The sequence below is a fragment of the Antennarius striatus genome, chromosome 23, assembly GCF_040054535.1.
Source record: "Antennarius striatus isolate MH-2024 chromosome 23, ASM4005453v1, whole genome shotgun sequence".
Classification (NCBI taxonomy): domain Eukaryota; kingdom Metazoa; phylum Chordata; class Actinopteri; order Lophiiformes; family Antennariidae; genus Antennarius; species Antennarius striatus.
Genome location: NC_090798.1, coordinates 1,985,812 through 2,011,537, shown reverse-complemented (window position 1 = coordinate 2,011,537; position 25,726 = coordinate 1,985,812). Strand labels below are relative to the sequence as shown.

At 44.0% G+C, this 25,726-nt stretch overlaps 4 protein-coding genes across 6 annotated transcripts; 2 read left to right on the top strand and 2 right to left on the bottom strand.

The window, feature by feature from the left end:
• Window positions 1-143: 143 nt before the first annotated feature.
• LOC137590553 (E3 ubiquitin-protein ligase CCNB1IP1) lies at window positions 144-2,730 on the bottom strand. 2 transcript variants are annotated; one of them, XM_068308212.1, is made up of 5 exons: window positions 2,689-2,730; window positions 1,416-1,720; window positions 1,164-1,310; window positions 824-1,001; window positions 144-302 (listed from the first exon to the last, which is right to left on the bottom strand). In XM_068308212.1, exons 2-5 carry the CDS (start codon window positions 1,710-1,712, stop codon window positions 145-147), a joined length of 780 nt encoding a protein of 259 aa, XP_068164313.1. In that variant the 5' UTR covers window positions 1,713-1,720; window positions 2,689-2,730; the 3' UTR covers window position 144. The 2 variants fall into 2 exon arrangements, with proteins under 2 accessions (XP_068164313.1, XP_068164314.1); XM_068308213.1 differs by having other exon boundaries at window positions 144-299.
• Window positions 2,731-4,368: 1,638 nt separating this feature from the next.
• si:ch211-212k18.5 (sal-like protein 2) lies at window positions 4,369-10,097 on the top strand. Its single transcript, XM_068308814.1, has 3 exons — window positions 4,369-4,816; window positions 6,412-9,746; window positions 9,876-10,097. The coding sequence occupies exons 1-3, from the start codon at window positions 4,741-4,743 to the stop codon at window positions 10,095-10,097; spliced, it is 3,633 nt and encodes a 1,210-aa protein (XP_068164915.1). The 5' UTR covers window positions 4,369-4,740.
• Window positions 10,098-13,475: 3,378 nt separating this feature from the next.
• On the top strand, window positions 13,476-21,443 carry slc7a7 (solute carrier family 7 member 7). The gene is made up of 11 exons (XM_068308104.1): window positions 13,476-13,652; window positions 14,251-14,298; window positions 15,609-16,243; window positions 18,301-18,426; window positions 18,669-18,813; window positions 19,373-19,496; window positions 19,584-19,687; window positions 19,777-19,873; window positions 19,972-20,121; window positions 20,232-20,415; window positions 20,824-21,443. The coding sequence occupies exons 3-11, from the start codon at window positions 15,751-15,753 to the stop codon at window positions 20,892-20,894; spliced, it is 1,494 nt and encodes a 497-aa protein (XP_068164205.1). The 5' UTR covers window positions 13,476-13,652; window positions 14,251-14,298; window positions 15,609-15,750; the 3' UTR covers window positions 20,895-21,443.
• Window positions 21,444-21,456: 13 nt separating this feature from the next.
• On the bottom strand, window positions 21,457-25,504 carry oxa1l (OXA1L mitochondrial inner membrane protein). Of its 2 annotated transcripts, none has more exons than XM_068308105.1 (11): window positions 25,374-25,504; window positions 24,516-24,653; window positions 24,153-24,248; window positions 23,757-24,054; window positions 23,510-23,653; window positions 23,330-23,415; window positions 22,985-23,149; window positions 22,652-22,756; window positions 22,343-22,505; window positions 22,189-22,263; window positions 21,457-21,618 (listed from the first exon to the last, which is right to left on the bottom strand). In XM_068308105.1, the coding sequence occupies exons 1-11, from the start codon at window positions 25,482-25,484 to the stop codon at window positions 21,521-21,523; spliced, it is 1,479 nt and encodes a 492-aa protein (XP_068164206.1). In that variant the 5' UTR covers window positions 25,485-25,504; the 3' UTR covers window positions 21,457-21,520. The 2 variants fall into 2 exon arrangements, with proteins under 2 accessions (XP_068164206.1, XP_068164207.1); XM_068308106.1 differs by having other exon boundaries at window positions 24,516-24,650; window positions 25,374-25,501.
• Between the last annotated feature and the right edge of the window lie 222 nt (window positions 25,505-25,726).

The following is a 25,726-nucleotide window of genomic DNA, read 5'->3' as shown; positions in this document are numbered from 1 at the left end:
AGCATCAGCTTTGCTCTATTAAACTGAACGACAATACTGCACCCCAGGCAAACACCAAGAACTTCATTATGAAATAATAGGAGAGTTAATCTGTAAATAAACGGTCGGGTCTGGTTAACAGTCCTGATAAATCCCGTTCCTGCCTCAGAGCTTCCTGTTGAAGGTCCGGACTCTCTCCTTTGTCGGGGTGCTGAACTGGAAGAAAGGGTTGCCTCTGTCGGCCTCCAGGCAGGAGAAGAATCTGCCCTCCCCGCTGTGGAGGAGCTGGGGACTCCTCTGTGGCGTCGCCTGAGGAGCTGCTTCTAGGTGACACACAAGGGGGGTGGGGGGATTGACGGTGTCTCTCATTGTTAACCTGAGTCAGATTCCCCGACATCGACAGTCAGCTCAGTACTCCCGCTGCTCCGTCTTGATGACGGAACACCTACTGCTGCCTTCCTTTGTCCCCTTCAACAACATTCTCTCTGTGATTGCTTCCTCTGTGCAAACACTGGATTTAACTGATGTCATCAAAGCATTCATCTCTCACAGACAAAAGACATTTATGTTTGTGATCTGGGCTGGGGGTAAATTCTAATAAAGTCACTTTTTTATGTACTAAATATTCTGTTATGTTGCGAGGGGGAAGACTTTTAGTGGGACACACATGTTGCAGCAACAGAAAATGTTAGGACAGAAGTTTTCATTTCTAAATGAAAAACACTGAAAATACTGTTTGAAAATACTGTTCCAATTTGACACCAGCACAATGAAACTAAATTATTGGGCAAACTGGGCAAACTTTACATTTGCATAAATAAATCTCCAGTCAAACTCTTCTCACCAGTGTTGCTGAAGTTGTGAAGCACTGGCTGCTGCATAGCGTCTCTCTCCTCGGTGCCCACCACCATGTTGCGCAGCCTCAGAGAGTCGTACAGCGCCTGGAGTTTCTGGTACTGCCTGTTCCGTTCCATCAGCCTCTCAGACACCTCGCTGTACTTCCTCTTGTAATCCTCCATCACCTGAGACACACATGGTTTCAGAAAATACCTGAAAGTTAAAGACAGTTCATTGAAGTAGAAGTTTCATGGATCCTATTTCTATCACGTCATGCACTGTAAAGAAAAAGGGACAGTGAATGATGGTGTCCCGTGGTGACGGTATGAGTCTGAGCTGTGGTTTACTTTCTTCAGGGAGGCGATTTCTCCACGCATGGCGCCGAGCTCCAGTTCTCTGCACTGGTTCTGTTGTGCTAACACCTTCTCCATCTGCTTCAGCTGGGCCTCTGCCCGTGACAGACTGTAGTTCTGGTACATTCGCTCCTGATGAACCTGCTAAGAAGAGGGACTGATGACCTGAGTGTAACAGCTCTGTAAACAGAGAACAATTTGTTTTACATTCTATTTTTACGTACAAAATTGAGAAATATGCTTGACCTGATAACTCCAGAGGGTCAGAGCTCGGGTGCTGATGTCCAGGACGATGTCTGGTCGCAGACCCGCCAGCACCATGGCTTTATACTCCTCAGAGGGCGACAGCTCCGTCCTCACAATGTCCAGCTTCCCAGATAGCGCCGAGGAGCACGCCGGGCAAATGGCAGGAGAACGGCTGAATTCACTCGAGCCATGTTGATCACAGAAAACATGGGAGCAGGCGGTCACCCAGGCAAAGCCATTCAACGTGGTCCGGCATTTTGGGAAGTTACACAGGAGCGCGTCATCGCAGAGAGACATGGCCGGGACTGTGGAGTGATGGTGACGTGTATGAGATGAGAAAACAGGTAACTCATGCTGACTCTGCAACACTTGAAACCAAGTTAAGACAATAAAAATCCATCTGGGACCAAGAGTGTCACACTTATTTTACAAAACTTATATGAGATTATTATTATTATCATTATTTGTCTAGTAATAACACAATCAGACATCACAGGCAATACAGTGACTCAGGATTGATGGAAGAAGCACATTAAGCATCGATAAAGATTGTAGTTATTGTTACTACAGGAACCTTTCAGTTCTAAACTCTTCAGATTTAAACTTTTAATTAGCGGACAATATAAACTATAAGGTTTTATTATCCTTCCACATGAATGAAGAGGGATAACAGAACTGTTTCTGGTTTCCAGAACACAATTCCAAAACATTTTGAATTTTTTTTTTAAAATTTAGGCTAATTCTGAATTCTAATTAATGGAAACAACATAAACTTCTGTTTATTTAATGTATCAGTGGAGATGGAATCACACCTTGTAATATTTGTTACCAACTCGATGATTTGTTACCAACTCGATGATTATTATATAATCATATTAAACTGCTATAACTAAAATAAACTGAACATATTTAGCTCTAAACTCATATTTAACACTATCAGTTGTAATAATAGTAACATAAGATCATTAGTTGTAATAATAACAACACTAATAATACTAATAATACGTAATTAAATGCCAAATGCATGTGCGGAAGTACATGCAGCTACATTTTAAATGACGTCGCTAGCTTGAGATTACATCTATTACCCTTATACGTTAGCATTTGCAGGCTAGCAGGTGTCTGAGCATAAGCTTACTGCCTCATGTTTTGCTCTCCTGCTTTCAAAACACCTTACTAATTTACTTTTTTATGAAACTTTATTTTCTTATTTTAAAAATTCATGTTAAATTCAAACGTAAACCTTATATTACTCTTTCTATAACTGACCTACCTGTTGCTCGTCACTCTGCTAACAACAACCGGTGAGGCTAAATGATGCTGATTTCAGGGCACATCGTAAATTTGAACGCAACTCTTTTTTTGTCCTGTAAACCTCTCTATTCATTATTTAATTGGTGTCGTTTGTAGTTTTATTTACTGTACTACTTTGGCATTCTTAAGCTATTAGTGATTTTTGGCCTTAGCAGAGACGTTTGTGTTGGGGGTCGTGATACTACTGGAGTTGTAATAACTTGATTAATACATTTTCAAAGGTCTGAAATTCTTAAGTGTTTGGATTTCCGATTTTTTTTCTTCGCACCAGATAAAGCACTTAAATGTCTCATGAACTGTAAAGTTTTGTCCTGGTTGATATGAAAGTTTCCACAAAGAAGACCAGAGTTAAATGTTGGTTTTTTTCTTCCATCAAATAGACAAACCTTTACTGAAAAGGTTCTATTCTTACTAATCTTAATACAAATGAATCTTCCAGATTCTGCGCACTGGACTTAGACTAAAACATTCTCTGTTCGTTTTCTACCTGATGCAAATAAGCCTATGAAATCAGACCCTACTGAGCAACACAGACTCAAACCGTTTACATAAAAACCTGCCGGTACTTCATTCAAACCAATGCTCCATTTTCTACCCTCTGGATGTATATTGTTAGGTTTAGAGACACCCACTTAAAAAAATATACCCCCCTCCTCCACCACCTCCTCATTTCTCTCTCTCTCCTTCTTTTATCCATTTGTCCACGTGGTACAGGAGTAAAGGCGGGGGGTGAATGAGGGGCATTGTGCTGTGCAGCAGTGGATCCGGGGGTTCATAGTGAGAGAGGGGAGATGCTCACTCAACTGTGTCCAGCACTCCATTGTCAAAGACTCACATCTATTCTCTGCCTTTTAAATAGAGCTCCAGTAAGATTTTGCTTTGGTGGGGTGTGTGTGTGTGTGTGTGTGTGTGTGTGTGTGTGTGTGTGTGTGTGTGCGTGCGTGCGTGCGTGCGCGTTTTGATAAAACATGCAATACATGCGTGCATGTGGGAAAGGTTGTGTGGCCCCAATTGTGCACAGCAACTGCTCTGTTATTGGTAATTGGCCCTATAAAAATCAAAGGGTATAATATCCCTTGTTTCCTATCCGGTACTAACACCCCCAGGAGATTTTCTTAACGGAAATCACCTGATCTGCCGTTATCATGGCTGTAATTTAATTAGTAATTAATATCAGTAAATTCAGTTGACCTGGGAGTCACCTGATTTATGGATCACCTGTTAGACTCCTCGAGTTACTGCACCTTAATTTAACTCATGATGACTTTATCCTCTATCAATAAATTAGGCTATTAAAACGTCAACCCTTAGGAATATAACCAATTATCTGTCACGCCGAGTTCTGTTTCCACACATTCAACAGCTTTGACGCCTGAGTGTCATGTTTTATTGGAAGTTTGTGAGCATGTAAAGAAAAATATAAAGCTGTGGAGGCAGAGAAAGAGAGAAGCAGGGAGGCTGTGTGTTACACGCCATTGAAATGCAAATATCATTGAAAGAACAAGGAGTGGTTCTATGTGTGTGTGTGTGTGTGTGTGTGTGTGTGTGTGTGTGTGTGTGTGTGTGTGTGTGTGTGTGTGTGTGTGTGTGTGTGTGTGTGTGTGTGTGTGTGTGTGTGTGTGTGTGTGTTCCCTGTATGTGCATGCAGCGGGGCAGCAGTGGGAGAGGAGGGGCGCAATTTGGGCAAGTTTTTTTTTTTTTTTTTGGAAGGAGACGAGACTTAAGAAAACAGCCACACACATACATACACACACACTCACAACAGCTTTCATGACACGGATGAGATCTGCGGGTTTCCTAACACCTGTCCTGAAAAGGAAAACTTTTTTTTTTTTACAATTTTCCACAATTAGAAGTGACCTCAGTCCGTTTTAAAAAATATTCCTCATCACAGGATTTAAGGGATTTTGCGTGATTTTTTTTTTTTAAACTATAGATACTTGGATGCTTTTGGGAGTGCGCAGCAGAAACGTGCCCACTGATGCCCCCCACTCCGTCCCACTCGTGAATCATGTCACGCCGGAAGCAGAAGCGACCCCAGCATCTCGTCAACGCGGATCCAGGGGGCCCCAAGTTGCTTTCTCACGGTGAGGAAAACGGCTTTGCAAAAAAAAGCGCATGCGTTTTTGTTTTTTTTGTTTTTTTTAAAGTGTTTAATTATTATTTATTTATTTTGTGTGTGAGATTTGAATCTCTTTAAAAAAGGGTAACAATATGAGCGTCTTTCACAATTTAGAGATGAAATTTGAATGGGTTGTGTGTTGATTGTGTTCTTTTCCGGTTCTTGTATATATTTAAATAATCCGGTTTGTCCGTGGCCACATTCCAATAAATTCACCTGATTCAGTAGAGAGAGAGAGAGAAAAAAGAAGAAGTTTGGGTTCAAAGTTTGTCAACTCCTGTCTTTGTCATTGGCTGTAATGGGCCTCACTAAACGAGGCCCTAAGCGCTTTGGTTGGGGCCAATAAACTTGTCCCTGTGATGTGAATGGAGTGGGATTAACTAACACACATCTGTGGCCATTTTCATGCGCTGTTCCTCCTGTAGGAAACCAACAGGCTGCTCAACGCTGACTGCTGGGGGGCTTTGATTAGTATAGAACGCTCTCTTATTTGTTAACAATAAAGTGCATCAATGGGGGTTGGGGGGTGGCTGTGTTTTTGGTAAAGATTAATCTTCCACCCTTCTATTCTCTTCTTCTTTTGCTCTTCGTCCATGCTTCTTCTTCTTTTTTTCTCTTATGCACCCCTCTTCCCCCATTTTCTACCTTCACAATACTTGCCTCCCCTTTCTTTCCCCCTCTTTTTCGCCCCCCAACCCTATTGACTGTATACCCCTACACACTTGGGAGGGAGGGGGGGGACACAGATGGATGAGAAAAAAAAGATTCAGAGGGAATAGAGAGATTATGCTTGCACTTGTTCTGTGTTGATCTTCAAACTTATGCAATCCAAACCTTTTCCTGTTAAACTTCCACAAATGAACATTTTGAATTATTTTCTGTCTTCCTGTTTGTTAAGGTTTGCTTTTAAGTCACAAGAAATGAATTTCCCAGAGGTACAGTCTTTCATTCCATCACTATATCTCTCCAGGAGGGAATAGTTAGTTTGTCTCTCCATTGAATTTACCCTCCCCCCTTCTTTTTTACTCTTTCTCACTCTGTGCTCAAGATTCTGAAAGAATTTGACCCCTGAGCAGCAGAGGTCAGATTAGTTGACCAATCAGAGTGTCTGGACAGTGCCCAGAACCCTTAGTGTGGCCTGACCCTTGACCTCCACTGTGACGTAAGGGGGAAGGGTGAATAGGGAGATGAAAGACGTAACTGCTGTAGAGAGGGGGTGGGTTAAGAGGGGTTATGGGTTGTCCTGGTGATGCCCATTGTCCTCTTAAATGTGTTGCTATAGCAGCAAGGTGGTCTGTAAGCTTTTTTGTGTGCGCAAGATGTTTGAGGAGTTTTGCTCCAGAGAGCACATATTGAAACGAGACATTTCAAAGACTCATAGACTGCAGAGTTTCTTGTACTTGTTTGATTTTTGTTGGCCAAAGCCATTTCTTTTGAGTTTGTAATTGGATCTTTTGACATGATGACTAAATTTTGGGAATACCGACTGAAAGCAACGAAATGAATGCTCAAGTTCAGAAACAAAAAAAGTCCAAACGTCTTTTTTCTTCTAATCCTCAGATGAGCACTTGGGCATGAAGTCACCGTCCACCTCTCTGGGCTCAGAAGTGACCTCATCGGGGTCCTCCTCCTCATCCCCCACCTCCCTCCAAGACTGCCAGCCTCCTCTGGCCCCTCGCCCATCTCCTGGTGGGCTCCACGCACCCTCCCTGCCCAGTGAGAACTCCCCCCCTCCTCACTGGCCCAGCCACGTTACCCCCTTCACCACATCCCTCCCCAACACTCACTCTTCCCTCTCTCCGGACTTTCCTCACCCATCGCTGTCGTCCCAGACTCACTCACCTCCTCCCCCAGATCAAACCTCAGGTTCCCACAGTTTGTCCCACCAAGGAAACTCTCACTCCACGATGACCTCACCAGCGATGGGCAACTCCGCCATCACCACTACCTCCTCCTCTTCCTCTTCCTCCTCCTCATCTTCCCTGTGTGTGCCCCCCCAGCGGGACACCTCCAGTCCAGGTCGGCAGCAGGCCACCAGCTCTCCAGAGCAGCAGGGACAGATCCCAGTGCCTCCAACCCTGGCAGTGCTCCTCGAGGAGCTGAGGGTTCTCCAGCAAAGGCAGATCCACCAGATGCAGATAACAGAGGAGATCTGTCGGCATGTTCTCAGGCTCGGGGGGGCCGTCTTTGGCCAAGATAGCAATGCAGCAGGCAATGTTGCAGACGGCAACCAGAAGTCGACAGGACCGGCGTCTTCGTCGCCAACACACCCCACCACTGCCACCCCAGTGACCACAGCCTCGTCGCTTTTGACGAGCCTTCCATCTTCCCTCTTCCCCCAACAGTCTGTCTCCAAATCGGGTGCTTCACGCGTCAACGGCAGTCGACCTCTATCCGCCTCTACCTCTTCCTCAATGTCTCCCTCGTCTATTTCCTCCACTGTCAGCTCTTCTGTTGCCTCCCTACACCCGTTGTCTTTGTCGTTGGGCCTCCCACCGCGCTACCTCCACGAGAAATCATCCACCGCTTCCCTCTTCGGCCACAGCAACGGTATTACCTTCCCGACACCTCCCCTCCCGACCACTAGCCATTCACAGGATCTCCAACCCAGCTCCTCTCTGGGCTCCGCTTCCTCGTCGGGACGACATCAGCACGTGTGTCGGTTTTGCGGGAAGGTTCTCAGCAGCGATTCGTCGCTCCAGATCCATTTGAGGTCGCATACGGGCGAGAGACCCTACCAGTGTCCAGTCTGCTTGAGCCGCTTCACCACCAGAGGGAATCTCAAAGCCCACTTCCTGCGACACAGGGAACAGAATCCAGAGCTGTCTCTTTCCTTGCTACCCCCGGCGCTGTCAGAGCAAACTCAGAGTAGCTCTGCTCCAGGCGCCATCCAGAGAAGGAGGAAGCGACGGGTTGATGATGACGAGGTGTTTAACGGAGTCAAAGGAGGCATTACTGGGATGACGGAAAACATGGCTTTAGGATTCCTACCTGGCACGTCCACCCGGCCCTCCTCTTCATCGCTACCTCTCCCGCCGTCCGTGGACATGGCGCTCCTGTCCACAGCCCACTCGCTGTTACAGCTCAACAGGGCATCGGCTGCGGCTGCCGCCACCGCATCCAACACTGGACTGCCCTCGTCCTCTACGTCCTCTTCTTCCTCCACCTCTTCCATGGGCAGTCACTTCAAAGGGGCAAAACAGCAGCGGTTCGATGAGAACACCCCTCCCCACTCTGCCCTCCCAACAACCTCTCCCTACTCTCAACTGGCCCACCTCCCCAAGATTCTCTTCCCTGGAGGTGCCTCCCCGCACCATCTCGCACTTCTCCGGCCCCCAGGTCATCCGTCCACCTCCCACCTCGCTTCGCCTCACCAGTTACCCTTCCCCTTTCCACCTTTCCCAAAACCATTAACCTCATCTGCCTCTTCATCCTCCCCCACCACCTCTACTCAAACCTCAGACACCTCCAAGTTGCAGCGCCTGGTGCAGAAGCTTGAAAAACAGCCTCACAGAGGGTCTTCGTCTTCCTCCACCTCTGCACAAGCATCTGCTGAAGCAAATGGGGACTTGCATAGCCAGGACCTCACCACCTCCAGTGCCTACCGCAGGGATATGTTGGCAGCTCTTGGCTTGAGCCCAAGCGCCAATGCTGCTGGATTAGCGACCATCTCAGGTTCTGGCAAGACTACCATCACAACTACCCCTTCTTTGCCAAGCGCCCAGGCTGCTAATCAGTGTGGAGTGTGTCTGCGTGTCCTCAGCTGCCCCAGAGCGCTACGTTTGCACCAGGCCACGCATCTTGGAGAGCGCCCTTTCCCTTGTAAATTGTGCGGTCGGTCTTTCTCGACAAAAGGTAGTCTCAGGGCCCACCTGGCCACTCACCGTGCAAGACCGGCCAACTCTCGTGCCTTGAACTCCTGCCCGCTGTGCCCACGCAAGTTCACTAACGCCTTGGTTCTTCAGCATCATATCCGATTGCACCTTGGAGGACAAATACCACCTGATGAAGATATGTCAATCGAAGACGGTGCAGAGACACACAATGCCATCTTTGACGATGGCGAGAACGATGCCACAAACACGTCTCATCCCCAGCAGCTCCTTCCTCTGGCTTTAACCACCAGCTCAAAGTCCTTCAAAGATGTTCTCGTTTCAGGGTCCGCCTCGAAGCAGTCCACCTCTTCTGATGCCGTTTCTGTGAAGACGGAGGAATCAGAGGGTTCAACACCAAGCGTTAGTCCGCCCCTGACCCATAATCCCAGCTCGGTGGGAGCTGAGGACACCCTGCATCTGGAAGACAATGCCTTCGCTAATGGTAGCCCTGTGAACTTGGAGGAGGAGACCCATGCTGACCCGGACCACACCAGCCCTTCCAAAGCACCCTTGGCTATCTCTCATCCAGATTTAGTTAATGGGGATGGACAGGCAGAAGACACCCCTCTTTCCCTCTGTGTTTCTAAGCCTGGAGTAGAAAACGAAATCCCACACAGGGCAGAAAATAACGATGACTCCATTTCCACAGATAAACCCACCACCAGTCCTGACTCTGACCTCAAACCCCCAAATCCCTTACCTGCTGTGACCCCACCTGCCAGCTCCAAAGCCATCCCTGAAGCAGATGGAAATGAACCACTGGAAGCGCAGGAAAGAAATGCCCCTCCATGCACAGATGCGAATGAGACTTCCACAGCCAGAGAGCCGTTACCGGTGACGAATCAGGAACTGGAAAAGGATATCCCAACCGAGAAGACTTACAACGAGCTGGAGAAACCTTCAGAGGAGGTAGAGGCCCCCGTTCCAGCACCGGTCCGGCACACCCAGCCGCCCCGCCCAGATAAACCCTACTCCTGCTCCCAGTGTGGAAAGGCGTATGCTAGCCGCAGCGGACTCAAGGTAAGGCCTTGAAGAGGATGGACTCTTGAGAACCAAATTTGTGATTTCTTTGTTATATTTAATTGAACATGAATAAATAGAGGTTTTATGTACTTCAGAGTAAGTTTCTATTGTTTCTCCTATCTACAGGGTCACATGAAAACCCACCCAGGAACGCTGAACAACACCCCCTCTAAGGCTCAAACCAATGACAATGACATTGCAGAGGATCAAATTTCGCATTCAACCAATAAGAACCTGGGGCAGCAAGAGGAAACACAGCCTCCTGACAACAATGACAACAAGGATTCTCCACCAATCAGTGTTGTTTCAAGCATGGCAGACCAGCCTATGGACACTACTCCTGTGTAGTTTAGGAGTGGGAAAATGGCTGCAGTCAGTCTTGAAAGGGTCCTGACAAGGGAATGTATTTTTTTGTGTGTTTGTTTTAACGAATGGCATTTGTTTTTTTAGGGCAATTATTTCTAACTGACGTTTACCTTCTAGATGTAGTTTGTATTGTAGTTACTTTGCGATAAAATTTTAAAAAATTGTGAATGTAGTTTTTTTTTAGCTACGTATTTTTCTATTTTAAAGACCACAGTGAGGCCTTATCCTACACGTCATCGAATTGTCACAATGGTAGAATTAAATGTTGTGCTTTTTATTGCTGATTCAGCACGGAAGCTAATTTTGAAAAGGGCCGATCCAGATAAAGATGCACAAGATGAATTCCATACCAAAACAGGGGCATGTTAGCGATGGCCAGGGTCTGTAAATATAAAGGTGCAGTTCCATTTTATGCCTTTTTGTTGTTCCTTCTTTTTCTTTTTTTGAATGTCGTGCTGCTGAAAGCATGTTTCTAAGACTTGCACTGAGTCCTAAACATCGACCTTAATAAAAAAACAAAAAAAAAACGATGACTTCCCAGATGATGCTGAGTATAATAATGATGACCATGATTGTCGTTTACTTTTGTGTACGCCGTCATTGCTGTGGAGCTTTTGCGGCAGCAGATTTCCTTGTTGGTGATTGTAAATGTTCTCACTTGTTGCTCCAAGGTCAAATCAACAGCTCCTTTACCCTCCCTCCCCATCTCTCAAAAGCACTTGAGAGTTTTCTGCCCCTGCAGAAATGATTTACCCTCGCTGAATCCAGCGGTGTGTGTGTGTGTGTTTGTGTGTGTGTGTGTGTGTGTACGCTCTGCTTTTACTTTTGTAATCCCCACTTTGTAGCCGTGTCAAAATATTTTCCATGTGACGTATAAAAGATAAATAAAATGACGGCGATGTGAAGAGGAGACTGGTTTTGTTGGGTTGTTTGTGTGTGCGTGTGTTATTTTTTTGGGGGGGGCTGGGATGCTTTTTTTGTGCTGTTTATCGGTTTGCACGTCTGCACCTGCATGTACACCACTGGTCACTTTCCTTTGTCCCCTTGTGTCTGGGTGGGGGTCCTTTTGTCTGGGTTGGTGGGATAGCTGTCTCCTTATTCTGCCTTTTTTTTTTTTTTTTAACCCTTTAAGTCTTTTAATATGTTTCAGCTCCCCGATACTGCGTGTGTGTGTGTGTGTGTATGTGTGTGTGTGTGTGTGTGTGTGAAAAGGATAATCAGAGCCTGTATGAGTGTGATTGAGGGTGCAGCTGTAGGGGCAGTCACCCCCTCTCCCCCATGCCTTACCCCCCCTCACTGTGTCATACGCTCTTTTATACACGCTCTCTTTCATTTTCTCTTTCATTTCTCTCCCTCACTCTTTTCGCTCACCCCCCCTCCTCACCCCTGTATTCCCTTCTCTTCCCACCCCATGTAATGAGCTGACACACAGGAAGCTCTAATCCTCACACAATGCCACCCCTCTTTACCCCAGAATGACTGGGAGCGAGACAGGGGGGCAACAAGGACCAACCTGGCCCAGCTGTCCCCCCAAAATGGCTGCTTTTAATCCCTACGTTTTTGTTTTTTTTAGCCTACAGTCGCTCCAGAAACCATGACAGCCAGTAACCAATGAAAAGAATGCTCAGGGCAGGGGGGTAGGACAAAAGGAGTGAAAGGAGCCATGTGTGAGAAGTTTGTCCACATGGCTTTAAGGGCGACAAGGGATGTGTCTCAATCAAACGCCAGAAAGACGAAGGAAAAAGAAGCGGGGAAGAGGAAATGCAAAAGCAAACAGGTGATGATCAGCAATGGTCGGCTTTAATCACATGACACACATAATCACTAATCAGTGATCGTCAATCAATCAATCAACTGATTAATCAACTTTCATTTCTGAAGAGCATAATCACATCAGCATATATTTCAAAGAGCTTTTACAGACAGACAAACCCGACAGAAAACCAATCAATCATCCTCAGTGGCAGAACAGCAGCTCTTCTCAGGTGTCAAAGGTCATGTCATTCACATACACAGCCTGGAAAAACACAACAAAGAAGCCGATTTACCCCACACTGACTGATAATTAATGTGACGTTTGTCATTGCAGCTGCTATTCAACAGATGATCAGCTTCACTGATATAATTAAGATCAATACAATATAGAAATACAGTCAGTGATGATATACCCTCATTGTAAATGAATTATCCTTATTAGACTATATTCTATTCTATCTATCGATCTTAGCATTATTCTTACTATAACCTTTGTCTCTTGTGGGCACCATTAGCAGGTATTAGAATAGAATAGAATAGAATAGAATAGAATAGAATAGAATAGAATAGAATAGAATAGAATAGAATAGAATAGAATAGAACAGAATGGAAAATACTGTTTTCCCCCCTTTGAATTGTTGTTCTTGTATTTGTTAAAATTGAAAATCGAATCCAAACACAAAAAGGAAATAAAAAGAAGAAGAATAGAACATATTAGGCATTTTCTGTACAGTACTTCTTTGTTCTGGCCACAAGAGGGAGCTGTTATCACGGTTTTTATGTATGTATGTATGTATGTATGTATGTATGTATGTATGTATGTGTGTGTGTGTGTGTGTGTGTGTGTGTGTGTGTGTGTGTGTGTGTGTGTGTGTGTGTGTGTGTGTGTGTGTGTGTGTGTGTGTGTGTGTGTGTGTGTATGTATGTATGTATGTATCTATCTATCTATCTATCTATCTATCTATCTATCTATCTATCTATCTATCTATCTATCTATCTATCTATATATCTATCTATCTATCTATCTATCTATCTATCTATCTATCTATCTATCTATCTATCTATCTATCTATCTATCTATCTATCTATCTATCTATCTAAATCCAGGGTCTTATTTATGACACAAGACATGTAACATATATTGTGAAGCACATTTAAAAATATATTGATAATACAATGAATACAGTAATAGTAATGATGTGAATAACAAAAGATTTATACATAGCAGCATCCCTGCAATACATTAATAAATATAAATGAATTACATAATTTGATTTCATTCGTTTTCTTTTATTGTCTTCTGTTCTTGTATTTAGCAAAGAAACCACTTGCATTTCCTTTACTTTCCTATCTTTATATTTCAGACATGTTATCATATTATGGTTAGTAATGACCTTGCTGTTATTTTTGAGTCTTATCAGTGGTCTACCGTTAATTCTCCTGCTCTTATGATAAGCAAACTGCTTGGTTGTGTAATTTAATTTCAGCAGCATCATATCACAGCTAAATCCACTCAGAAGACACAGTGAGGTAATTAAGCTCCCCCTTTTCCTCTCCCCTCCCTCCCCTCACATGAGTCGTTTCCTTGGTAGTGAAGCGTGAGACACCAAAAGTACATAAAGCCACAAGAACACCAGCAGAAATAGATCAGAGAACATAGCGTGCAAACAGAGGAGGACGTCTGTGTTATCCAGAGAAAAGACAAGCTGATAGGTGGAGGATTCCTGATTATTTGCTGTCATTTTTGGACACTGAGGAGGAGACCAGAGGCCGCTGGAGAAGGTGAGTCATCCCAAAACAAGCTGGCCTACTTTGCTTTACCTGATGTGTGACGTAGGTGAACCAGTAAGTGTGTGATCGTATAGGTGACCCAGTTACATTCAGGTTTACTAGCATTTATTATCCTTAATTTTACTGCACGTGTGTACTGTTGTGTTTGAATCTTATGCCTCAAAATGCATCACTGGAATAAATCCAGAACTTTATGAGGAAATAAATCTTTTAATCAGGCGCGTAATAACATTTAATCTGTTTTACTGTCAGATAATTCAGCTCATCCTCAGAAGCAGTCAAGAAAACTGTTTTCTTAACTGTTGAAATACTGGTATTTGATTAGTAAAATACTAATTTCACTAATCAATGCTTTTCTAATCAATGTTATTCTAATCCCCTTTGAAAAGGAGATGAATGATTCCATTGACAGTATGAGATGAGGCCTAACAACCTTGAGTCATTCATAAAGACTTTCTTATCAGTGGCTTTTGGACCTTGCCCTTTTGTTTTGTTGTTTTTTTGTTAAACTCCTGGCGTCTCTCTTTCGGTGACAAACATCTGATGATACGCAGGAAGACTCACTCCTCTGTCTTCCTCTCTTTTGCAGCAACTCCCTTCAGAAACCCACGTGCCGCCGATCTGCTGCTGCCTCAAGGTATTTGAACTCTTCCATCTCCACACAGGCTTCATGAACCCCATATTTGTCTTTTATGTTTCTGTTTGATTATCTCTCTTTTAATTACATCAGTGGCTGGCATTTTTCTTTACTCGATTGTATTTCTTGACTTTCTGTCGTCTGCTTACTATCTCAAAATCAATTTTTACTACATGGATCTTCTTTCTTTCTATGTTGTTACGACAGTCTGAGTCTCTGCTCATCAAGAAATGCTTTCACAATCCAGATTACACATTTGTTAGTGTTTGAATTGTTGAATTGTCGACTGTTATCGGAGTTAAAAGCGATATAACTGAAGATTTTATTGAAATGAAACCAGAATTTTGCCAGTTTTTTTTTAAACATTACATTTAATATATCTGCAATCTTGGCTCTGGATGTGAGTTCTGGTTAAATTGATCATTTTTATTTGTGATTTTGTGTGAGATTGATTAGCAAATTTAACCCTATTAGTACAGATTAACATTAATCTACTAATCTAATCAAGGGGGTCAAATTCATCTTCACCGAGGGCCACATTAGCGTAATCTCTGTCCTCAAAGGGCCAGATGTAACTAATAAATGTAACTAAATGTAACTCAATATAATGTAAAATAAATGTAACTACTCCTTATTGTTAAATAACTCTGAATTTATTACTTTATTACAAGTTACAGGATCAAAACTATTCAAGTATAACATCAAAGACAAGTTAGGATATTAACTTTGTACAAAACGTTTTTGTCAGATTTAAAATGGGATTAACAACTGTATTATGGGAAATGCAGTTTTTGGTCAAAGCACACTTTTGACCTATTTATTTTAAGACACTCTGACCTTAAATGCTCTCGCGGGCCACATTAAATGATTTGGAGGGCCACATTTGGCCCCCAGGGCCTTGAGTTTTACACATGTGATCTACATGCGTGTGTCTCACCGTTACATCTCCGGGTGATGAACTTTGTCACGGTGACACCTGGTCCGCCTGTAGTCGACCCGTCGTGTTTCAGTTTGGTTACTGATGATGAGCCGATGTTTTCAGGCATGTGGCGTGTTTGCTCCTCTGCCTCGCTCTCTGTCAATACACTCAACCTTAAAAGGCCATTTGCTGCGCGGCCTAATGGCTCTCCAATCTGTAAAAACTGCTCTCCAATGCAGCATCGCGCCCATTTTTGTGGTGATTTTATTTTTGCATGTTTGTTCCTTTTGTTTGTTTGACCACATTTGGAAACAAGTATTTTCTATATGCATGCCGTGACAGATCAGTGAGCGACATGGCTGATATGATTGTGTGTGTTTCTCATCCACAGATGGAAGGAGATGATCAGAGATAAGTGGAGGAAAAGTTGAAGTTTTCTACCTCGCATCAAGGCGACAAAACTCTCCGCTCCTGACTGATCTTGTTCCAAGAACCTGCTTTTCCTAATTTATACACAGCCCAAACATAAAACTATGGCGTCCTACAGCCCCGCTCCGACAAAAGAGGTGCCCAACGGCGGCACCCCGTCTCTGAAATCTGAAGGCTCAGACGAGTCCATGAAGCTGAAGAAGGAGATCTCCCTGGTGAACGGGGTGTGTCTGATCGTGGGGAACATGATCGGCTCGGGGATCTTCGTCTCGCCCAAAGGCGTCCTGATGCACAGCGCCTCCTACGGCCTCTCCCTGGTGGTGTGGACCGTCGGAGGGATCTTCTCCGTGTTCGGCGCCCTTTGCTACGCCGAGCTGGGCACCACCATCACCAAGTCGGGGGCCTCCTACGCCTACATCCTGGAGGCCTTCGGGGGTTTCCTGGCTTTCATCCGCCTGTGGACGTCGCTGCTGATCATCGAGCCCACCAGCCAGGCCGTCATATCCATCACCTTCTCCAACTACATGATGCAGCCCCTCTTCCCCACCTGTGTGGCCCCATACTTGGCCAACAGGCTGCTTGCCGCTGCTTGTATATGTAAGTATGTGAAGCATGTGACTGGGATGTGGACTACAGAAGTGAAAATGATGACACCACAGCAGCCGTCAGCCGACAGACTCGCTTAAATGTGATTAAAGAGGAAGTAAATGACCCTTAAAACATGTCTTTGTGTGATCCTCCCACTCAAAGACATAAAATCAGACACCAGAGTCGTCAGCATAGAGATAATGTTGCATGATGCAGCTCAGATTCCCCTGGTAACAAAAAACACAATGGCGCAGAGGGAGATTAAGACAGACCGTCTGAATTAATTACACTAGACATATCGACCCCCCCCGCGGCGAGAAAGAAACAATTTAGAACCTGAGAAAGGCCAACGCCCCGGCAACCGGACAAGAAGCCAAAGAGGAACTGACACAGATGAACCCTGTTGTTAAATTTTAAAAAAAAAAAATCATACTTACGTAGAGATAATTTGCAATAATGCATTAGCCATTTATCTTCCCGCCCACACACGCATGCTCGAACACACACTTGTGCCACGGCCCGATAAGCAGAGGAGGACCTGGAGAGCTGATAGCCGTGAGGTAAAGTCCTTCCTGCTCAGGAGACTCTGACCTGAAGGCACCTGAGATCTCAGCAAAAGGATTGAATTACTTTTATTCCCTTGGGGATTTTATTCTTGGAAATTCTTTGCGTCGCCCAAACAATATTATATGTTTCATAATTTTCATAATTATACTTCATAATCATACTAATGGGTTTGTTTTGTTAGTTTTGAGTCAAAACTGACTCCATCACTTTGTTTTTATAATGTAATTACCACTGAGTCACCATCTCTGAACACCTACACCTACTAAAATATTTCCAACGCACTGACCTTTCTGCTCCTCCTGTAAAAAAAAGAACCGTGATGCGTTCAGTGAGATTCTATAAATGTGTCTGAATAATAAGGGAAATTATGAGGTGATGAAGTCTAGGAGGGGGGGGGGGGGTTACTTTCTGAATGACAGGAATTTGACGCACAAACATTAACTATACAAAAGGAACCAAAGATAGACTTTTTTTTTAGGACTCAACTTGATAAATTTAACATGTCTAAAAACTTTTTGAGGATCTTCATTCCACCTTACATCTGGACCTTATTTGACATCCTGCCTTCAAAAACTTGATTTCACACCTCCCACCCGTCTAACCTTTCCCTGTCAACATATCAAACCTCCACCTCCCGTGCAGCAAAGTCTGCTGCTCCATCCCTCGCCTCGGTGTGTTTGACCCCGGTTTCCCGCTGTGAACACACTCGCTTGTGATCCCGTATAGTGTCAATGTGCTGGAAGACGATCGTTTTATTAAGGGTTCCTCTTCCCTGGTGGCCATCATGATGTAAGCCTGTTTTTTTAACCTCCTCTATACGCCTCGTGCTGATCTGGAGGTCAGTGTGGAGAGATAAGCGCAGATATTCGGTGAACTAGACGTTAATTCTGATAAGATCTGCCGACTCAGCTCATTTGCAGGTGAATTTTAATCAGTACGATTTCACAACCTGAGGAGTCAGGAGAAAGATTTTCATGTTGGTTTCTATCTCCACATCATAAAAATAAAAATGTGATTCATGTAGAATATGTTGAAGCAGAATTTCCATAATATTTAAATTTTTTATTGGACTTGGGTGGGGTCATGTGCTGATAACCAGACAGAGATAAGTCACAGTAGTGGAAAAACACGTTTTCTAAGAACAACAAAGCTGCTGAAGGTGAAGTCAGGTGACGAGGAGGAGGCAGTCTGGAGCTTTTCTCATCCACTCCCTTCAGCAGAAACTTCAGATCAGTCCTTAGTAGCTACTATATGTGTGTGTATGTGTGTGTGTGTGTGTGTGTGTGTGTGTGTGAGGCTGCAAGTGCTGCAGTCAGCTGTTCCTCGTCTGAAAAACAACTGACCGCTCCGCTTGAGTCAGCAGCAGCGTTTCCTTAAATCGCTCGTACTCACGCAGAAACACGCCGGCCGGCCCTCCGTCCACAGTGAGAGGGTTGACACGGTGACTTTACCCATGAGTCACTGGGGGTTCATGTCTGTGCTGCTCCCCCCCCCCCCAGGTTTACTGACGTTCGTGAACTGCGCCTACGTCAAGTGGGGCACCAGAGTCCAGGACTTCTTCACCTACGCCAAAGTCATCGCCCTCATCGCAGTCATCATCACCGGCCTGGTGAAGATCGGACAAGGTGCTACAAGCTACCGCACACACACACACACACACACACACACACATACACGCACCCACGTGATTAATTTTGTGACTTTAAATCACATGTGTCAAAACTCAAGGCCCGGGGGCCAAAGGCCAAAAGTGTGCTTTTACCAAAAACTACATTTCCCACAATTTTACCATTGACGAAAACATTTTTGAACAAACCCTTTCCATTACACTGAGTTACATTTCGTTACTTGTTTGATCGTTCTCCAGGTCACACTCAGAACTTCGAGGGTCTGTTTGAAGGCTCCTCTCAGGACGCGGGACACATCGCTCTGGCTCTCTACTCAGCTCTGTTCTCCTACTCCGGATGGGACACCCTCAACTTTGTCACGGAGGAGATCAAGAACCCCGAGAGGTGAGCTGTGTGACAAAACACCATTGACGATTTGGAACCCACCAGACAGCAAATAATTTACTCAGAACCGGGTTCAGATCGGGACAGAGCAAAGATGTTAAAGGTCACAATGCAACCCTCCTAATAAGAATACATGAATATTCCCATTCCTACTGCCTGACTGAACTGAGTCTCAGAGCTCTGCCTATAATTAAATAACAAATATTAGTTCTCTAAGGCCTTATTCACATGTCAGTCGTAGAAATTGCTTATTTATTCAGTAGAAAGAGATTTACCAAGACGGGAAACAACTAGTTTTTAATAAGACACTCAGAAGGAGAGCAAAATAAAAAAAGTGCTTTCTTTAAAAAAAGCATGTGTAGAGGTGCGTTTGAGGCTATCCTTGTGATTCACAAAGACAACCGATCAAATGAAGCAAAGCCGCACGTGATTGGATCACAAGCCTCTCCCAGAATTCCCAGGCAGATTAAGTGACAAACGACCCCCCCACATGCTCTTGACCTAGACCCTCCTGAGTGTCAGAACCTTAACTTCTCTCCTGTGTTTGTGTGAACCGCAGGAATCTGCCGCTGGCCATCGCTATTTCCATGCCCATCGTGACGGTGATCTACATCCTGACCAACGTGGCGTACTACACCATCCTCCCCATCAACGCCATCCTGGACAGCGAAGCCGTGGCCGTGGTGAGTTCACACGTTTGCAGATGATCAATGACTTTATGTTTGGTGCAGCTTTTGACACCATTCCCACCCACCCCCCCACCCCCCAAGACGTTTGCAGACAAGGTGTTCGGCGTCATGAACTGGACCATCCCGTTGGCCGTGGCGCTCTCGTGCTTCGGAGGACTCAACGCCTCCATCCTGGCGTCGTCCAGGTGAGCCAATCACACCCGTGTGTTTGTTTTTCGTTCATCCTCGTCGTTGCTCATCGCAGACGCGCTAAAACGTTTTCGTGTCTCCGAAGGCTTTTCTTCGTGGGCTCCAGAGAAGGTCACCTGCCCGACTACCTGTGCATGATCCACGTCCACCGCTACACCCCCATCCCTGCCTTGCTCTTCAACGTCAGTCGCACATCTCCATCTTTTGTTTCATCTTCTACCCATTGCACCCTCCCCTCGGTCTCGGCCCTGATGCATGATGGTTGTCTTTGTGTCTGCAGGGCATCATGGCTCTGGTGTACCTGTGTGTAGAAGACGTCTTCCAGCTGATCAATTATTACAGCTTCAGCTACTGGTTCTTTGTCGGTTTATCCATTTTGGGGCAACTTTATCTGCGCTGGAAGCAGCCAGACAGACACAGACCGCTAAAGGTAACGCATTTACTTCAGTTAGTCCATATTTTCTCATAAAAATGCTGTTAAGTAGTGAAGTTTCTAGATGTTTCATGTGATGATTCAGACCACTGCTCTTCCTCCCTCAGCTCAGCCTCTTCTACCCCATCATCTTCTGCATCCTGACCATCTTCCTGGTGGTGGTGCCCCTCTACAGCGACACCACCAACTCGCTGATCGGCATCGGCATCGCCCTTTCGGGCGTGCCCGTCTACTTCCTGTGCTGCTACACTTCCGCCTCCAGGAGGCCGCTGTGGCTCCGCAGATTCATCGGTAAGGAGAAAGTCATTCCCTCAAGATTCCACTCATTTTGTTAAAAGCACATTTGTAGTGATGTCAAAGGGCAGGAACTGTTCGATCTGAGATTTTTAAGCTCGTCTTGTGTGAATTCACAATTCCTTGCTGAAAAGAAATCTTGGATTCAACAGTTTTCAAATAAAATGTAAAGATATCTGTTAACAGAATTGAGCTATGGCCTTTTTTCTATTTTTAAATCTCTTGATCACTGAAGGTATTTTGTAATTCACTTTCTTAGTAGTTACATAATATTCTTCAAATTGGTCGAGTTCGATTTGATAAAACTTGTTTCGGCCCTCTAAATCAAAAATTTAACAAACATTATTATAGTTAAAACAGACGAAGAGGTCATAACGACTTTTCTCCCTTCTCCACCTCTTCCAGCTGCATCGGGCCGGTTAATTCAGAAGGTGTGCTTCTCTGTTCTGACTGAAATGGACAACAAGACGGAGTAATATTTGAAGACTTGACGGTGCAAAAAGTGCAGAACCTGAACGCATCGTGGCCGAACGCTGCCTCCCCCAAAAACCCCCGGCTGGCCGACCCATCTGCCAATCCTCACCCGGTTATGACGTTCATGAACGAATGAATGAATGATGGCGGCCGAGTGCTAATCGGCACCACTTCACTCGTTCACCAAACATTTAAATGCACTCCCTGAGAACACCTCCTTGTATTACAGAACTGTACGAGTACTGTATTAACAGAATTATTTAACAGATTTCACCTCTTGCCTTTTTGATTTTATCGCAAGGTGACAAACGATATTATGAAGTTATGTTGAAAGCTGCTGACGATAGAGATATTGTATTATTATTATTATTATTATTAGCACATCTGAAATGAAGCAGTAAATGAATAAAAGTTCATAAAAGTTTTTATATATCATATCAGATGCAAGGTGTAGTGAAGGGCTATTTTTACACAAATTAACTTGTTTTTTCCCTCATTACTGGATTGTAAAAGAGGTCTGAGCTGTAAACATGTATTTATAATAAAATGACTTGACAACATGAATGGACTCGTGTTTTGTTTTAATGTAGATTCGTATGTTGCACACCGACTTTGTTGTTTTGTAGATTCAAAATGGCTCCATGTCAGGTCTTTTTTTTTTCTTGGCGGCTGCCGGAGCGTTTGGCCGCTTGATGGGATGTGGGAACGTCTCCCTCAGTGGACCCGCTGGAAGAGAGGAAGAGCATACCTTTAACATGTGCAAAGAGAGTGATGAAAATAAACAGTACAACACCGAAAGATGTTAACTTTACAATCATCTCAAGAACTGGTGTAGCGGTTGAAAGATGAATTAAAATTATGTTGAAAATCATTTCAAGAAAACTCAATCTGAATATGGTATTTAGGTAAAAAGCCATTTGACAAATCTTCTAAGGTTCAGCTTTAATGACATAACAAGCAAAGGAAATTTAATTCACATTCTGTTTTTTTAAAACTAGCGCATTATTCTTCAGTCACGCATGCAGGACTTCCAATTCATCGCACGACTGAAATGTAAAGAAGGCTTAAACTACACATTATCATGTCCAACAACCAAGTTGGTGCATTAATGCCTCATTCCTACGCACTATGTCAGTTTGTTAGTGCTCGTCACTCATTGTGTAATTCTGACAGACATGTTTTGCCATAAATAATCCCACCATGTTTTTAAAACTATTAATCTGGCTTTTAATTCTGTCATTGACGAAACCCATTCCAGGCAGCTGTTTATGTGCAGTGGCAGAAATCCACCTTTACCTTGGAGGTTTGCATGTCCACTGAGTCTCCTCTGTCTTTCTTCCAGTTCTTGAGCCAACTTCATGTTGTTCCAGCCTGGTAGGTACAAAGTGATCAGTGATGATCCCTCCATGATTTAAACCATCCAGTAATTCCTACTGTAGTTCTAACTAACCTTTCTTCATGTTTTTGAAGAAGTCCGAAAATTCCGACTTGGAGGAGGGTGGGTGTTTGATGATCACAGGGATCCTCAGTTTCTCTCTGATCGGCGGATGTTTGAGTAGAGAGACTTGAGCCACGGAACAGATGTTATTGGTCGTCCAGTAGACAAACAACGCCTTTAATTGACAACATCAGAATTGTTGTTAATGTGCAAAAATTTGTGGTTTTAGGAGGCTCATGCTGTATTGTTGTTAGCAAGTATTCTTTCAGAGTAATGTGGACCAATGGAACAAAAACGGACTTTCACAAATGACAAACTGACCGTAGGGAAGTTAAAGATGAAAGGGAGAATGATTAAACTGATCCCGGTGGCCATAACTGTCGGGCTTGGCAGGCTGGGGTTTCTGACACCGGCATCTCCACCCAACTAAAATTAAAAAGAGAACAATAATGGCGATTAGAATGAAAATAATCAACTCCTTTTAATAAATCTCAATAACATAAGTTCATCGCTCACTAACTGTTTGATGAATAACAGGTCTACTTGTCTCATAGCGATCCTAGACACACTCGCATGATAACAGCAAATAAACTGATCGCTTTTTTTTTTTTGGATAAAATGTCGTTTTGACAAGTAAGGTAGAGAGCAGCTGACCCTGATGAGGAGAAACATGGATCCAGTGACAATCAAAGGCATCATATAATACGGATCCGCTATTGTCAAGTCTGTAAACCAGAAAAGCCCGCCTGTCTGTAAGCTGGGCACCGGCAGATTGGCCATCTGTCTCAGACCAATGAAGAAGGAGAGGAAGACTGGTACCTGAAGATATGGGGAAAAAGGAGATATTACATGTATTATACAGCATTCATTAACAGTACAGGTTTTACTCGACATGGGTCAAAATGTTTAAGACTAACATAATATCAACAACTGATGCAAAAGAAATACTTTCATATGCAATGCAATAGAAAAGGGACAACAGAATAGGGACAAACTGACCTGTGCCAAAGTTATCAGAAAATTTTTGATAGGATTTACATCGTGCTTCTTTAGAAACAACGTAAGGTCAGTGGAGGCTTTAGAAACTGTAGAATAGAATAAAAACATCAGGATGAGCGATTACAAGCACGTTTTGTTCAAGTATGAGAAATACAAATAAAAAGAAGAATGAACTTTTACATTCAAATGTGTTTCCACTATATTTGGCTTCATTCAACTTTGCATTAAGTTTTTGCATCTCGGGGTGAATGTTGTTCATCTTCGCGGCCATCCTCTGGCTCTTCACTGTGATTGGAAACATCAACAAACGAGCCAAGACTGTTCCTACATGAGTGCGAGGAGAAGAAGAAAGAGGTAGGAATGAGGAAAACACATGAAATATGGGAAACATTGCTTGAAGATTCCAAGAAAATGTCGTTTAATTTACCTGCAACAATAGCCCCCCACCAGGGCAAACCCAAATCCACGTGCAAGAACTCTAAACAGTTCTGGATCAGTCCCACTGGCGTGTGGGCGGCCAGTCCCAGCTCTACTAAACTCGGTTCTGTCGCTGCAGCCTGAAGAACCTCCACTGCAGAATGTGCAAGATCAGCCACCTGCTCAGTGGCAGGCTGTGTTAAAACAAGACTGGGGTCAGTGACCCCAAACCCCGATGAGGAATCCAGCGGAAGAGGGAAAGATGTTGAGGTTTCCACTGCTGTCGTGGGAACCGTTTCAGCTGGAATCTGAAACAATCAATGATAATGAACAACATCCTTCAGGTAAGATGGTAACCAAAGGCCGAAACTATTTCATCTTTCATTTCAGAGGCGGTTCCAATCACCTGTTGAGGTAATGGGGGACTGATGATAGGGGTAGAGTCAGCAGGTAGAGAGAAGGGGGCCGCTGGAGCTGTGATGGTTCCATCCTCTGGTGGAATCTGGAATAAAAGTGTATCAATATTAATATAGTACAGGAGTGAAGAATAATTCTCTACACGAGTCAAGCCAATTTGGTGGAGCCTGATTTGTAAGCACTTCGAAATGAAGCTTTAAAACAAGCCACTGAAGGCTTGTTTTCAACACAAGTGAATACAGGGCTCATGAATAATGATTTTTCACTTTCCTGGCACAAAAATAATAAGCCTATAGAAACATATTGACCTACATTTAGGTTGTTTTACCCAGAGATTGTTCTTCCACCTCACCTGTGAGCTGTTGTACCTGACTGCCACCGCATTCACCCAGAGGAACTTCCCACGATATCTGTGGCACAGAAAAGGTCTGACGACAGGACTGTGGCTCTTTGACACTGTGTGCAGAAGCGACCTCTGCAGCAACCGCTGCTGAAACCACACGATAAGTTAGTTAGCTAATGCAAATCCGGAAGAACAACCTGAAGACATACAGTCTGAATCTGAACAGATTTAGCTCCAAATGGAACATTCAGTCGTATAATAAACTAGCAACACAAACCTTAATCACGCCATTTGTTTACACAAACAAAATAAGATGCAGGAGGATTCTCTTAAATGGTTTATCTATGATTATTAACTTAACATGATTACTGATGTACGAATAGGAAGAAATCCCAGTGGGTTCACCTGCCAAAACCAAATCTATGACTGTCATTTTATAAGTAATTTGTTGTTTGAATCTTGTGACTTTTAAACATTACACCATATAAAATTTTAGAATAGACATTATATATATCTACAGGGACATGCATGAAATCTATGCAGCTAAGATCTTACTACATATTTGACAAAGCTAGTCATTACTAAGATAATCCTGCTGTTGTTTTGTGAACAATATAGTTATATCAAACCCTAAAGGTAGTTTTTGACACGCATTTAGTGATTCTAAATTAATTTTCCATGTTAATATCAGCCTGTGTGTTAAACACAGAAGACGTCTTCAGTTAACAAGGATGTCAAAGTCACACAGTCAATGTGCAGCACGCAGCAGGGATGCTAGGCGGCCAGTGGATTCGCCGGAGCTAAAATGCTGTTTGTGTCGTTTAAAAAGCGGAATCGAGCACCAGGTGTGTTACTGTAAACACTTACGTGGCTCCAGATGTCTGACACAGGATGACAGCCTCGGTTCAGCGTCCCGGTCTTTCTCAACAAGCATGTTGCGAGGTGACTCGGAGTCAACCCGGTCCTGATGGCGGCCATGTTGGAAAACTTTCGGTAGCGACGGTGTTTGGAGCGGACGCTCCTGCGCATGCGTACAACACTGCCACACTCGCTTCAGAAGCACTGCGTCGGCGTGATTCGTTTGACCACCGTCACGTGATCAACAACGTCGAAAGTGACGTTTAGGTACGTCACTGTTTTGGTACCCAATTCGATGGTTTATCACGAAGAGGTCATAAATGTAAATATATTAAGCAAAGACCTGCGTTTACACATTTTTA